The sequence below is a fragment of the Mycteria americana genome, chromosome 7 (assembly GCF_035582795.1).
Source record: "Mycteria americana isolate JAX WOST 10 ecotype Jacksonville Zoo and Gardens chromosome 7, USCA_MyAme_1.0, whole genome shotgun sequence".
Lineage (NCBI taxonomy): Eukaryota > Metazoa > Chordata > Aves > Ciconiiformes > Ciconiidae > Mycteria > Mycteria americana.
In genome coordinates, this window is record NC_134371.1 from 10,916,399 (window position 1) to 10,933,097 (window position 16,699).

The window sequence follows — 16,699 nt, forward strand, 5'->3', positions numbered from 1 at the left end:
CTCAGGCATTTCCTAGCTTCTGTGTGATTATTCTTGTGGTCTTAACTTTTTTTTTTTTAAGTGAAGAGGCAGTTACACACAGCTTCTCAAATTTAAAAAAGAAAAAAGCTTAATTGATCAAACAGTATTATGTGAAACAATGCCAATCCCCTACATAGGTCACCAAAGTTGAATCTTTACACATACCATGCAGTTCTTCATTACTTGAGCTAATTGAATTTGCCATGACAATTAAAATGTGAATAAAGATGGGATACTAGGGGGAAAAAAAAAGATAAACAAGTCAGTTCATCTGCTCTTGCTTCTCCTCTTAAACTGCTATAAATTCAATTTCTAGCAGAGACTGTTCAAGTTTTTACATGCAAGACTAGTTTCACTGCAGAAGAATTAGGCCTTACAGTTTTGCTTCCCAAGCTTTTCTACTGAGGGGGAGAAAAAGAAAAGCAATTACTATGGCCATCTGTCTGACACAGCTTCTCCTCCCTCCCAGATCCCTAGGGAGGCTAGCTGCAACTGTGCTATCTGGTCTTTAAGGGGAAAGCCATTCAGTTACGCTCCATAATTCCTCACTTAAAAATGAAACATGCTTGGGCTTCCACACACACACACTTGCCTATTTTATTTCTCACCACAGCTGTATGTATTCCTGCAGCAGGTCTGGAGCACAGTCCCCAAACCTCCGAGTTCAGGGCTACGCCACCAGCAGCTGATTAAAAGCTACAATGAATATAATCTTGCTCCCGCCTCTCTTCTCTGAGCAGAGAGAAACTAGTTTACATGCTAATGGCAACTAATGGTTTCCAACAGTATTGGAAAGATGACCTGATGGAGCGCAAGATTGGACTGCACAGAGCAGATTGACACAGCAGTGCCTATTGCTCCATGAAAGACAACCAAAGGCAACCAGCCATAACAGGACACTGGGGTTTCTTTGTCTTTTAGTGACTGAATGCTACAACTGCCTGGCCTTCTGTTGACTAGAAGAGGGGGTTGCTTCAATCCCCCATCTAAGTCACTAATCTTGGAATAATGGGTTACAAATTTCCAGAGTAAAGTTCATCTCTTCTTAATGACAGCCTAATATGTAATTCACAGGAAAGGAAGACAGCTGGGAGTAAAATAAAATCTTTGCTAAACTCGTAGAGTACATTGGCCTACTTCTACTCTGTGCAAGCTCAGTCAAAAAATGATCCTCACAGCATTCAAATCAAAACTGTGGATTTGAGGAAAAATCAGATTGCTGATGTGATGGAAAAGTCAGATAGGGTTAAGCATAAGGCCAGAGATTTCATTTTAAGAGCATGAAAGGACACCTAATGTTATGTGTTCTTATTCTTCTTTAAAAGTACCAAAAGGCAACACACAAATCCAGAATTCAAAAGTTGCAAAGTACGTACAGGTCAAATGCTCTCCCAACTCCTATGTCTGCTGGCCATCAACAACAACAGTTAGCTAGGAGTCTAGCAGAGCCAAGTTAGATTTCAAGAATTAAACACACTAAGGAGGAAAATTCGCATGTCTTCACTGATAAGGTTTAAGCAAGCTAAAGGATTTGAAAATATTCTGTCCCACCAGAATTCCCTACACAAACCCTTAAGCAAAACATTTCTCTTCCTGAAGGCCAAAAAGGACTTCAAAGTTATTACACCAGAGAAAGAAGCTCTTGGTTTGGGTTTCTTTTTTTAAAATTCTATTTATTTCTCTTCCTCACCATTTGTGCCCTTTGTTTACTTTTTGAAAAGGTTTTTTTATTCTTTCAGCCCAGACAGAGAAACAGCAAGATCAGTTACTGATACAAACTGGCTGTGCTACAGATTATTTCCTTTAAGAGGAACTAAAAATCCAGCTATAAACAGAAAGGAAATCCCATCCTTTCACTTATTCTTCTGCACGTTCCCACCACCTCTTTTTTTGCTAACCCACGTTGAGTCAACTGGAAACTAAGCCAGGAAAAACTTTATTGTAAATAAAGTGAAGCAATCTTTTTCTTAGTGAACTGCTTCTTATCTGGGTTATTTCTCTGCAAAGGAGCTTGAAGGGTACAAGTGCTAGTAAGGCACGGGGTGGGAAATGGCAAGGCCAGGACTACCTCTTCCAGCAGAGAATCACACTTAGATCAGCTTAGAGCAAAAGCCAAAATGCAGCATACGTAGGTGACTGGTGTCATCTTTTCTCTTGGATCATTTGCTAACCAAGCACAACTGTAAAACCTACAAAGTGTACGTGTTTAAATGCAACTGCTATACTCACTAAAACCAAGTTTCATAGTAAAGTTTGCTAACTAACTTCCAAAGACAGAAGATTCTTCTAAAATATTTAAGTAACTGGTTCATGTTTGGAGGTATCCCTTAAAGGTGTTTCTTTGTTTTTTAACTGTAACAGCAAGCCCAACTTTGTGTACACTAATGTAGTAGAAATCTGGACAAGCAAGGTTAGTAGCAAGACTCCAACTGTCTTGAGTGATACACTGCCAATATGCTCTGATCCCTTGAGAAGGGGACAGATCTAGGCCATGGTGTGGATGGAATTGCCTTGCAAGCTTTCCCAAACAATATCCATGAAAGAGGAAAATGTTAGCAATGCACACCTTTCTTTGAAGAGCCCAAAAGCCTGTGACCCTCAGTGTCCATCTGGGCAGAAACTGAACTGGTGCCTGATGTGATCTTCTATTGCGCAGCGGATCTGCTCTGAAGTTTTCTCCTTTCAGTATGCTAAGTCACTATCAGTATTTTCAAAGCATTCTGCACAAGCTCATGAAGGACGTACAGCTTTACCTGAGCTTTGCTCTGCAGGCACATTAAGCATTTCTTCCGATTTTACGTCTTTCAGCAAAGATTGCTCAAATTACTTTGGATCACTGCATTTTTCAGTACATCTCGTCGACTAAATTTGATGTTCACTTTTACATAAAATTACAGGAGTGGAGAGGTCACAGATTGAAAAGACCTATTTAATGGTTGTGTTTTCCCATGCTTCAGGAGTGGTTATGGACATAGTTAAACAAGTTGTTTTTACAGGCAGGCATAGTACACATTAGGAGTCTACTGTGGCTGACTTGGAAGGGGGTGAAAGGAGAGCTGTTTATATCAAAGAACTGAAATCATGTCCTCCCAACTGGAAATCCCCTCACTTTCAGTTTCTTGAGTAGGTACGTTGGGCCGCTGTGGTAACTGGAAAAATCTTACCACCCTAGAGATGCAAACCCATTAACACACACCTGTGCTTAAAGTTTACTGAATGAAAGATTCGAGAGGGGCTCAAAGCAGACATCAGTGGCAACCTCTAAAGGAGATATTTGAACACTGTCCAAGTAAGAAGGTAAGTACTACAGACAGGGAGGCATCAGGGAGGCAGGGACACTGGGGAGAATTAGAATTCCCAGTTATTCGCAGGTCAACATTGCCACTACATAACAGGGAAATTTCTAGCTTACCCTCAGGATCACACCAGCCATTAGTAAACTGCAAGGACTTTTCAAGGACTTGCTTGCAGTGACTTTCAAGTCACAAAGAGTCCAGCACGCTCCTTCTTTACACTGGAAATACAAGCGAACCACAGTTATTTTGGATCTAAACCTGAACTTCCCCCAGGCATTAGACCCAGACTTTCAGGTGATTGCTAATTCAGCAGACTCCTCAGAAACGTGCATAAGGCAAAGTTAAGTCCATGTGCAGCTGCACTGAAACTAGAGGAAATATACATATGCTTGGACTCTTGTTTTGTTAAATATTTAGATATCTATTAATCTAAAATGGTAAAGAACAGCCAGGAAGTTCAGATACAGAATTAAAATCTGAGCCTGGGGAACCCCAAGACTCAGAAGTAGTGAAGTTGACAGTTCTCAGTCAGGCCTATCTATAGTTTAAAAATCAATTATTCACTTCTGTGTCAAATTGGCAAGCAGGCTGTTACCTACCCAGGCAGGATGAGTCCCTGCTACTATTATATGCAGTGCTGCTACTGTTAACATGCACCCTCTGGGGTTTATTTCAGCTTTCTAAGCCAACTTCAAAAGATTTTGGTATAGACTTCCCTGGGTGAAGAAACAGGTTTTGCTACTTTTTCCATTTAACCACTTCTTGAAAAACAGTCTTTTGATGTTCTTGTTTGGCTGGGATTTGTTTGTTTGTTTTTAAAGAAAATCTCTTAAAATTGGTGAATAAAAAAAAAAAAAAATCCAAAATCTTTCTCCTACATAAGTAAACTGGAAAGAAAGTAAAAATAAGTCAGTATTTTGATTTACTGTTGGTACATTCTACAAAAATACATTGGTGTGTACAAATATATATCTATAGTCATACTTCAAGGATTTTGACAATTACTTAGTGTCAGAATCCACCATACATTTATGCATACATCTAAGAATCCTTGATTAATTATTCCCAATAAAAGCTAAATTACACAAACTGATATAAAATTCTTAAAGCTTATACTCTCACTGTTCAGTTTAGGTGACTTCGTATCCCATCCTGTTATGAAGATACTTGTTATAATATCATAAGAGTAAAATCATAAGAGATAGTAACGATTAACCAATCTTCACTATATGTTATGAACTATCCATAATCAAAGAGCTAAAGAAACACACCATTCCCCATCATTTGCTCAGCAAATTTTTAATTTTTTTTTTTTTTTTTTTTTTTTTTTTTTTGAGACAGACATTGCTTGATTTCACAGAGCATGTGCTGAGATATTATAGCGGGGATGTTACATCCTGCTCTCCCCAAAACAGAAACTTCCCTAATAAAAGACATTAAAGGCCAAGGTCTAATCTCAGCAACAGTTTCAAGAAATTAATCCAGATTTACAACAGTATGGCACAGCCCCTTGCCTAGTCCCTCAGTAGTAAACACTTCTTGATAGTTTCTAATTTTTGCCAGAGAAAAGTTAATTCGTCTTCTTCCCCAAATCTGTGGTTCACAACAATGCTGGACTGCTAGAACACAAATTCCTGCTCAGAGAAGAGAACGCAACAAAAGAAGGTTTCACATTTCCACACTGTCATGTTAAAATCCATCATGAATAATAAAAACCGCATGTGGCAAACTGCAAAGCTAAAATACGTTCACTACAATACTTGGACACTAAGCTAATCAAGAGATACAGCAGACTGTATGGCAGACTTCATTCCTTCCTCCCCAGAGCTTGCCAGCAGACAGTTGCACAGCTGAAACAGTATCTTAGAAAAATTCCAGCCACTGGCTCTGCTCTGAACTATTGCATCCAGCAAAATCATTTTAGAGCCTATTCACATAATTTTTGAGGGAGCATTCAGCTCAGGAGCTGTTTTCTTGCTCACTTCTGAACAGAGGCCAGTTAGCTCAAAAATATTTCCCTGGTTACTGCCATTGGAGACAAATAGTGAGCCATAGCAGCCATCACTGCTGCCAGCAGCACTCCAAATATATATTTCGGTAACAGGACAAATACTGCTCACAGCCGACCTCTCTGCCTGAGGAGACCCAGCCAGCCCTCCAGCAGCCTCCTCCAAGCTATCACCACCGTCTCAGTTCAGATGCCCATTAGAAAAAGCAACAGAAACGCGCTGCGAAGAGCGATGCCTCCCCTTTAGACCCACACACACTCACAGGCATGTGCCCTCCCTTGTGTCGCAGGCTGGCTTCTCTGCAGTCGCGCTGTGGTAATGAGTTCACACAAGGCAGAGGGGAGGGATGGAGAGAGGCAGCCTTCTGTGGAAGCGGTCCTGGATCTAACCAACGGTGCACCAAAGAGCTGACGCTCTCCTGGAGGAGACTGCACAAATTGCTTAGTAACTGCTTCAACACAAACCACAGCAGAGACCTCTGACACACACCATACCCAGGCTTTAACCCTCACCAAGGTACAGCTGGCTTCTTCCCTCCCAGGCAGCTCTCCACTCAGACCCTTCGACACTTTGGAGGCATTCACAGCTTAGCACAAACAAATAAAGGTACATCCCAACAAGAGACAACAGATTCACTTGCTCAGACTAAGGCATGGAAAGGGCTTTTGTTAAAATAACTTCAAATAGTAGAGTATTCAGGGCCAAAGGAAACCAGCTGCTGTCTTGGAGTACTATCCCGAAGGCACACCCACACACCAAAGCATAGTACTGTCATTTAAAGACAAAGGAGAAGACTGCACGAGACCTATGAATTTGGTTGGAAACATGATGCCAGCTCTTGGACAAGGGAGTAATCAGTTCTATATACCTAGTTCAAAAAATTCTTCAGGACTCAAGTTTGCACGGTGCATGAAGTACACATGTGCTTTCATGTTGGTATGACAATGGTAACATGGCATTGATAGCTGTCTGAAGCAATATTGGGTCATCACTTTAGTATTAGGTTTATTGATAAAATTGTCCCTTCCCTATCACAAACCCCAGTGCTCAGTAACTTCAGATACAGGTCACTCTTTACCTAGGGTACAGCAGAGCAGCTGTGATCCATCATGATCACATGATCCATCATGATCCATCATCATGGATGCATGATGCACCAGTTGACGTCTTGCTTCTTCTGTATGTCCTGCCATCAGTCGGGCTAAAAAGAGACATAATTCATTTTATAGATAGAGAAATTGAGGCACAGGGAGAGGAATCCAGGTCACCACCCAACCTCAGTTTTCCCCACTTGTAAAATGAGGAGCAGGCCAAAGTTGCCTGTACAGATAGGCTACTGGAGCAGATCTGTCTTAAGGATAACACACCCAGTGTTTCCATCCTTCCCCCATCAGCCAACCAACACAAATTATCACAACGTTTATAGTATAGCATGAGAAAACCAACAGGACTTTATATGTATAAAAATGCCAAATCATATAAATGCGATATCAAAGTAGAGCATCACCATGCTAGGTACGAGATATGTATGAGAGCTTAAGACACCTGTAGTGTTACAGACAGACACTCCTAGGTGGATAAAGGTAGACTAGGAGAGCAGCAAGATGCATAGTATGTTTTCACATTGCACTTTCTTTCCCCAGCCTCTCCTAAACTACATGCTAAACAAATGAATTTACCAGCTGTAGTGAGTGTGTAATGTTACTCTCTGCTGCCTATACTGATATAAATGTCCACATGTAACCAATTTACAATCAAAATCTGTCTCCCATTCCAGACACATTTTGCTCTCTGGAGGGGAGGCTGTGGGTGGGAGATTCAGCTCCAGCTCTGCTTGTGGACAGTGAACGGACTGTCCCAGGCAGCATTCATAACCTTCCCCCAGGGACTCATCCTCTCTACAAGCAGAGGTGGGAGAAGCTCCAAAGCATTATGGACAAGTGTCACATTGATGTAAGTGGCTGATAAATGTGCCAGATGATTACACTCTAAAAAGCATTTTAACCCTGTGCGTAGAGATGCTGCAGAAGTAGCAGATCCAGCTGTGGAGTCAGAAGACTAAATGCTGCTCTGCAAGTGAACGTGAATGGCTAACCTATGCTGACCCCTGAGACAAGGAGAGGAATCATAGAATCATTAAGGTTGGAAAAGACCTCTAAGATCATCTAGTCCAACCATCAACCCAACACCTCCATGCCTACTAAACCATGTCCCAAAGTGCCACGTCTACACATTTTTTTAACTCCTCCAGGGATGATGACTCCACCACTTCCCTGGGCAGCCTGTTCCAATGCTTGATAACCCTTTCAGTGAAGAAATTTTTCCTAATATCCAGTCTAAACCTCCCCTGGCGCAACTTGAGGCCATTTCCTCTCATCCTATCGCTTGTTACTTGGGAGAAGAGAGCAACAGCCACCTCACTACAACCTCCTTTCAGGTAGTTGTAGAGAGCGATAAGGTCTCCCCTCAGCCTCTGCTTCTCCAGACTAAATCCCAGTTCCCTCAGCCGCTCCTCATAAGACTTGTTCTCCAGACCCTTCACCAGCTTCGTTGCCCTTCTCTGGACACGCTCCAGCAACATAATGTCCTTCTTGTAGTGAGGGGCCCAAAACTGAACACGGTGTTCGAGGTGTGGCCTCACCAGTGCCAAGTAGAGGGGCATGATCACTTCCCTACTCCTGCTGGCCACACTATTCCTGATACAAGCCAGGATGCTGTTGACTTTCTTGGCTACCTGGGCACACTGCTGGCTCATGTTCAGCCAGCTGTCAACCAGCACCCCAGGTCCTTCTCTGCTGGGCAGCTTTCCAGCCACTCTTCCCCAAGCCTGTAGCGTTGCATAGGGTTGTTGTGACCAAAGTGCAGGACCCAGCACTTGGCCTTGTTAAACCTCATACAATTGGCCTCAGCCCATCAATCCAGCCTGTCCAGATCCCTCCGTAAAGCCTTCCTACCCTCAAACAGATCGACACTCCCACCCAACTTGGTGTCACCATTGAATGAACTCACCATAGAAGGTGCACCAAGAAATTCCTCTCAGTCCACTGCATGCTCAAAGGAAAGCTCATCAGACAGCACTTTCAGTCTCACAAAGTAGATTTACAAGTGTCAGACATTTTTTCATTTGCATAATCAGTAAAGGTAATTTCAGTGTGCATCTGTAAAATGTCTTTGCCAAGCTCAAAAGGCTTAGTTGCGGCTCCCTCAGCAGAACGATATAACAATATTTTTTACTACCCAAATATTGTCCCACCAGCATACAGCATATGCAATAGAGTAATTCTGATGTTTCAGGTTTTCTTACTGGTAAGCATCTGCAGTACATATGGAAGTTTTTGAGAGGTTTTAGGGTGGGGGTTTTTTTGTTTGGGTTTTTTTGGGGGTGTTTTGGGTGGGTTTCTTTGTTTGTTTTTAAATTCAAGGACCTAATCCTCAGTTGCTATAATACACCCCAGTTTCACTGAAATTACGTGCACCATCCGAGCATCTGACCCCACATGTTCATGTATTCACACCTGTGGTTATGGCTCTCCAAATCATGATAAGGAATGGCTCATACTCAAGTGCCTCTAACTCAGAGATCATCTTCCCAGATTCTTTGACTGCAGGACCAGGGGGCACCACTAGGTTCATTGTGTTTGACTTGTTGAACACACAAGAAGTTCACGGAAATTGGATTAAACCAGCATTTTAGAAAGCTCTTTAATCTTATATTAAAGACTCCAGGCAACTGCAAATCCACTGCTTCCCCTGGAGCTGGCCTAACATAAAGAAATTGGCTTGTGTTTCAAAGCTCTCACTTTAATTTCCAGCCTGTTGATTCGTATTTGGTTTTGATTTAAAAATTTGATAGGTGCCCCCAATTTCATCCTTCCTCTGGCAGATCTCCCTTCTTGAGTCTAGTGGTAAAGTCAAAGGAAAATGGAACAGAGTATCCCATTGTTCTGCCTCTTCCCATCTCACCTCAGCTTTTCCCAATGCTAGCAGAGGATGACCTTACTAATTAACAGTATCCCAATTTCATAATCAGATCTTCAGCCTTGCAGACCTTTGCTCCTTTAAGGCCCCCACAGCAGCACACTGTATCAAGGTGGTGACTCAAGAGTTTAGACAAATAGCCTGAAATCAGCAATCCCCAATTTAATGACTCACAGGAACAGGTTCTGAATATGAATAAAGTGCTGTCTCTGTGCAGAACAAAGTTGCTGAGACATCCTGGCTTAGAAAAAGGTGAAAAAAGAAATGTTTGGTCAATAATTCTTGTCTGTTGTAAAAGCCTGGAGGATTTTTTTTTTTTGCCCTTGAGAAATGGAAGGAACTAATAGGATCAGAAATTTGTGCAACAAGACACCTGGCATAGTTCAAATATTCACGTATAGGAAGCTGGGCTGCTACAACCAAGCTTTATTTATCATTCTTCTATACCTGAGCACCAGTAATTCTACTAGATAACGTCCAGGTTGTGAAGGAGGAGAGTCCATGACTTAGAAACCTCACTGGGCAGGTTAATCCACAGCAAGATTCAGATAATAAAGAAGCAGCAGAATTTGTACACAAGATCAACATACTAGCACAGCAGAAGTGGGTCTTTAAGTGGGGCTTGAAGCAGCAGAACTGGCTGAAAGTGGAGAATAAGCTCTGCAGCCATAACCAGGGTGAGAGCTCTGCACAGATGCTCTCCAACCTCTCAGTACATTCAGCACCATTTTCCCCTGAAATCTTCTCCCCAGACACTTTACACTACAATTTAGGCAATACAAAAAAAGCAAATTATCTTGTGGTAATAAGTCCCACAAGTTAACAAAACGTTACCAATTACAGCAATCTGTCTATCTGTGTTTAATGCTTTTCCATTTCACCGAGTTGTTTCTTGTTCTGGTATCGTGGGAGGAAGGGAAAAACATAAATACCCAGAAGGCCTCTGCTATAACTTGCCCTCTGAGAATTTGTTCTCTTGATCTTCTCAGTACTACTTATCTCTCAAAACTCTTTTTAAATGGAAATCAAGCTATGCCTTCCCTATTTTCATCACCATTCTCTGGACTTTTCTGATTAGGTAAACAGGGTTCAGTATTGTTCAATAGCAGCAGAGCAGGCTGCATATCAATGGGAACAAGTGAAGAGAGACACAAGCATGCAAGATAAGGATCTTTTCTTAGAAAAACCTCTATGGAAAACAGAATATTTTATTTTAGCTATTTTCTTTGCAGTGAGAGCCAGCTGAAAAAATTTATCCCAGGTTCCCTAGGTAGCATTTTACATTGAAGAGGAAAACAGATACTGAATGCAAATAAACCAAGAAAAATTCTGCGCAATGCACGAGGAGGCACTGTGACTGAGTCTCAAGGGGTTTAGAAACACCTTCCACTTACACTGCAGATTTCAGTCTTCACATGAAAGAGTCACTTTCCCCAGTAACCAGCACCACTGTAGAAAGGTCAGCCATGTGGGAAAGAAAGCATTTCTCATTTATTTCACTACTGAAGGTGGAGAAGCTCCAAAAAGGCCAAGAAATTTCATCCTGATCTCATCCAGATGGGATTTCCTTCTGGAGATAGCACCATAGAAGCCATTTTTTCAGTCTTTAAATCCTCAACTGCTCTAAAACCATGTCCAATACTTCAGTCCCTTTTCCTCCCTGAACAGATAGCTCTAAAGAACTGCTTTTCATTTCCAGCAGTAAGAGACGCACAGCAGTAGGACTGAGAACAAGCACTCATGATTGCTGGACAGACAGAACTGCGGCATTCCTCGTCCTACAGAAGGACAAAATCAGAAATACTCTGCTAGTACAAGAGGCAGGTCCCCATCCTACTGGCAAGGAGGATCTTGCCTGGTTTTGCAGCAACAGCAAAATCCTGAATAGCCTCAGTAATGAACTGCATACTCCTTAGTGTCTGCAGATTCATTACCCTGTTTTACACAGCCACCAGCCTTGAGCACAGATGAAAAACACACATCTATTCACTTAAAAAATATATAATCTGCAGGCAGCCTTAGGCTCCACAGCATGCAGAAACATACTCTAACCAGCCAATGCTCATCCATCCGTGTTAAGCCCCAGTAGCTGTGCGGTCCCATTGGAGGACTCGAGCATCACAACAAGGCAGACTAATTAAAAGCATCTGGGGACAGAGGGGGCCATTTTGGCAGGAGGTGTCCTCAAGTGTAAAAGATGTGAACCAGCAGCTGGGTGACATGAATAGCGCGTGTCAGTGCTGAAAAGGCGCACTGTCCAAGAATGATGTATTTCATGACAAGAGGCTATGCTTTGCTTTCAGCTTCAGTATCTCTTTTGTGAGGAACTGAGAGCACTACAAGGAGGATCAGCTCTGGACTGGAGTCCCTGCCACATTTGCCTGGCTTTCTGGGGACTCCTTCCCCTTGGTTGTCAGATATAGCACCTTGGAGCTGCAGCTCCCAGAGAGTCTCAAGGTCACATACTGGTACTCAAAATAGCACCATTAGTACATCAGACCCCAGAGGGGACTTCAGCACCCCTAGGCCAGCCCATACAGCAAGGTCCTTCCTCTGCCTGTTGCAGGGAGCCAGGGCTGTGGAGCTCTGAGCAGTCATCACATGGCCATAGGGAAACTGCCCTTCAACTGCCCCCTCACAGCGGCACTTTCTTTTTGTAAGCATTCAGTATTTTCATCTCTTTACATGAACAGGAGACTACAACCTGACTTTTAACTACTCATCAAAACAAATCACATTGATTCAAAGGAAGCCTTGAACTTGCATGATCCAGGAAGTGGGCTAGCTTGGCACAGAGCTGCTTGCTATGGGGTACTGCTGATCAAAGGTACGTTACCTGCAGGCCACTGCAGGCCTGTCTGCAACCCCGTGGCCTCTGTTTCTGCTGTAGTTACCTGTGTGCCTTCAATCTCTTCTAGTTATGATATTTAGTACAAGAGAGAAAATTGCCACAGAATATTCACAGGGCTCCACAGATGTGGTCTCTATGTGAAAAATGCTTCATACTTTGGAGTGCCTAAAGTACCGAGTAAGCACTAGCCAATTAGCCCTCAACAACACTCCAGCTGGATCTTTACATTGCAGAAAGGGTACCCCTAAGTGAGAGCCAAGTCAGAACATGCCAGAGATCCGTGATCCTGCATTGCCACTACGTTCAGACAGAGCCAGCCTGAGAAAGAGGCACACATCCACCCCTAGAGTTTGTCAACAAGTCTTTGCTAGTAGCAAAGGACTAGCAAGATGGGGCAGGCAGAGCCCAAGTTCTCTGGGCAGATCATCTTTCTTCCCCTGTGTTTATGCAGCACCTACTGCAAAGGGAAATTGGTTTCATCTTCAAAGGATAGTCATAGCTACATCATCAGGATCCACTATGGAGGCAGGTAATTCCCACTGCTTCTACTTTACAGATAAGAAAACTAAGGCCAAAACAAGACAAGAGATGAGTACAGGGTCAGAATCAGTTCAGAGCAGGATAAAAGAACCCAGGCAATGCTGCTGCTATGAATTCCTGTACCACCTTGCCAGCTCCTTAGCCCCCTTCTAACATGGTCACCGCATGCAGAGCTCTCACCGGTGTATTCTCACGGCTCACACAGCTCTAATGCATGTGCCTGAAGGCACCTTGTCCCTAGCAATAACCTAACTTCTGCCCCTCCTGTCGCCTCTTTGGTTGAATTTAAAAGAAAACGAGCAAAGATGCTTTCTGCCTCACAAATGGCAACAGGCTCAGACTAGTTGACACACTATCTGTTCTCTAGCAGAAAATTATTTTCCAAGGGATTTCCGCCCATAATACTATGCCAGGTCATCTCTCAACATGAGAGGCAGGGAAGGTGTTTCCCTGGGAACAGTAACCATGGCAAAGCTCTTACCAGTGTGTTCCCCTCTCTACCTACAGGAAGAAAAAGAACAGCAGATGCCTGAGCTCTGCCTCCAGCAGGTCCATGGACCCCCAGAGCCATAAGCAAGCTGGAAGCACCTGATCAAAGATTCAGGAAGGAACTTCAATTAATTTTGTTCTTTTACTCAGATACCAGACATTTCTGCCATGCTACGCTGAACTCAGAATGCCTCATTATAAAGAGTGCAACTGGAAACATCAGTGTTACCGAAAGGTCAGCCAAATACAACAACGCATAGGTAGGCACTGAGCCCAAAAATCAGCATGGATAGACAGCCAACAGAAGCAGAGGTACAATGGACTGGCTTTGCAGTTTTCAAACCCTGGCATTGTGCATTAGAGCCCTATTAAAGAAAGCATCAGCAAACCCCAATTTTTAAGCAGTAGCTGCCAGCAGATGACCTGCTTCTGGTCCACCTCTTTTTCTGCAGAATATTCTCGATTTACCAGATTGAATGCAACTCTCTTTGCTGAAGAGCTAATTAAATCATAATAACCAACTCAACTTGAAAGTACAATCACATTGCATGCTTTTGGGGATCTTTCTGTCATGTACTAGTGAACATGTTATAAATTTCTGGATTTGAGGTTTGCTAAGTATTTATTCAAGTTAACAGAGCAAATGAAACCAAAGAGCTCCTTGTTTAATCTTTCTCTCAAATGACACAGAGAAAAAGTGTTCTATGATTCAGCAATCCTGATATGTCACTAAACAGTCAACAGCCTAGATTTCAACTACTATCACTCCACTTCAGCGTTAACATTGCAATTAGCATGAATTGCCAGGACACCAGCATCTTATACTAGCAACCCACTCAGAGTAGAATACCACCCTGTAGCCAGACTGACTGACACAGAGCACAAAAAGCTCGACAGTCCAAGTTTCTGCTTGAGTACAGTGAAACCAGAATTTTTATAGTGAGATAGATATTGACCTTCTACTTAGTAAATTAGGAGCACAGGGTGACAGGGTCAACTGAGTCATGATACCCACTGCTCCATCTCCTTACATTCATTTCAAAAGAGTATTTTACATGCGCAGCAAATACCTGCTCCAGACATATACAGAAATCTCAGTGTCTAACACCCAAATGAAATAAACATTTATTCAGAATGAGTCTAGCATTCATTTTAACCTCCTCTAGGTCAAATCACTGCAAATATCCCAGAAATATACAGCCAAGTCAAATGATGCACTCATACCTGAGTCAATATCCAAATCCAGCCAGTTGTCTTTATTTACCACTGAATCCTCAGAGAAAGCATTAGAAAAACAATCTCTTTTTGCAAATCTCCTAGGAATGCAATACAGCTACCACTAAGAGAAGATGCTATTTCATTTAAAGATGCTGCACATACCTTTCTTTGCCATACGCTCCAGTCTAATGCATCCTCCTATAAAATCATGGTAAGATTTCATTTCTCCTTCTGTTATCCGGACAGCAGTAAAAGGTGGATTCCTGGGCACCTGTTGTCCACATTTCCGACACCGAGAAGCCATTGCCACAGCTCGGGAGACTCTTGTCAGGAATCTGCTCTCTCAGTTTGCTGGAATCCAGCCTGATTCTTCAGCCGTCAGTCCAGGCTGATGACTTTATCCCACTTAGTTCATTCAAGGTCACCCTTGCCAGCAGGATGTTCACCATTGCAATTGGCTAAGACTTTTATAGGCTTACTGACTGTGTTTGTTTCTCCCTCCTTGCTTTCGATATCAGTTTACTTTATTCTCTCATTCAGAATGAAAGCTGTGAACCTCAGCACAGCCCATGCCCTGAATGGCTTCCTTATCATTAATTTAAAGCTATCTTATAAGCGACAATGAAGAGAGAAGATCCCAGAAGCACGTTGCAAGATCACAGAACGTCTCAAAGCACATGCCAGATACGTTCACAAAGAATTTTTCTTTAAGAAAATGTTTTTCTTCATGATTTTTGGTCCCTTTCGGGCTTATGATTTTATGATTCTTCATCACTGAGAATGGATTTTTTTACTTCTGCATTTCAGCTTGGATGGTGCAAGGAGACTGCTCTGCAGAGCTGCTCAACCAATTACTCATATGCCTGGCAGTGGTACTGGGAGGCTGCAACTGTACAAAAAAGCCCTCTGCTGCTGTGCACGGTCCCTGCTCATAAGATCTGATAATCTAAATGAACAGAGTAGCAAATGGAGGACAAAAGGGAAATATTGCTGGCAGACATGCTCTGCTACCTCTGCAACCCCCAACCCAAATTTTTTTTTAAAAAGAAGTTGGATCCATCAGTCTGACACCAAAATGAGAGATCTGAAACATACATTTAGAAGTCTCTCTTTGAACGTGCTGGATATTTAAGTTGACTTTTTTCCCTTTTAACAATTACTGCAATACAAATCACTGATCAGAGAGCCTTGTGAAGAAACTAGTACTGGGGGCAGTGAGTGCAGAGAGCGCTCAATCCTGATGCAGTGAAATAAAAAGGAGCCTTCTCTGGGGTCGGGAGGGACTGCACAGGAGGTGCATGAACAGGCACAAGGCCAGCACTGGTGACAGTGCAAAGAATACAATGAGAACCTAATGAATCAGAGCTGAACTGCAACCCAGAGCCCAACTGCAGGGACCTGAGCACAGAACGAGCTTCCTGCGAGGATCGTATACACAGGCCAGAAGAGTCTCTGCCTTCCTCTGCCTCAAGCACTACCACCTGTTGGCACTTTACGTAGTTGCATCCAGAGCTGTTCAGCTCATGGCCCTCTCAAATCACAGCTGATCCCTGGGCATGGAGTGGGAAAGGAGAAGCCTAATTAATACAAATCAGAGAATGAACTAGAGGGGACAGAGATGCCTAGGAGAAAAAAGCTTCACATGATGCCATTACTAAAACGGTGAATAACTAGATGGACAGGCATGAATGCCTGTAAGCTGAAGCTTACAGCAGTCGACTCAGCCCTGCTTCTTCCCCGTTCCACAAACTTCTGCAGCTTCTCCCCTGCCAGCTCCGCTGCTCCCCAACCACACAGTGAGCTGTTTCAGCTCCCTAACCCAGCACACAGAAACTGACCATGTAGTAAAACAGCTACTAGACCTGGGAAGCAGTGAGTCTCAGGACCTCTCCTTTTGATGAAAGGAAGCTATAAAGGGGATCTCCACTCTTAAAGCAAAAGATTTGTGCTCCCTTTCCCCCCAAATTTGCTGCATGGCATGAAGCTGGTCACCCTCCTGCTCTTTGCATTTGCCAAAACCCTGCCTGCAAAGTGAGGACAATGTACTGAGCTGTTGGGCGACTTGATTCATTAGCATTTGTAAAATATTTATTAGAGCTTTCATAGAGAAATCCCCAAGGGACTGACATATTTTGCAGATAGGGAGAGCAGTGGCACAGAAGGCAGAATTAATTTGTAGAAAACTATCATCATGAGATAAGAAAACTAAAAACATAGCCCAGCAGTTTTATCTTGAAGCCTTTCTTCCATTCTCTTTCCTTTCATCACAGGGGCTCAAGGAGTCCTTCCATACACAA

General features: G+C 42.9%; 1 protein-coding gene across 1 annotated transcript in view; it reads right to left on the reverse strand.

Annotated features, from left to right (window-relative positions):
* MCF2L2 (MCF.2 cell line derived transforming sequence-like 2) overlaps window positions 1–14,706 on the reverse strand; it is a 164,702-nt gene extending 149,996 nt beyond the window's left edge. Inside the window, exon 1 of the mRNA XM_075506964.1 lies at window positions 14,565–14,706. Coding sequence (XP_075363079.1) covers window positions 14,565–14,706 — 142 coding nt within the window. The remainder of the gene's footprint in view (window positions 1–14,564) is intronic.
* Between the last annotated feature and the right edge of the window lie 1,993 nt (window positions 14,707–16,699).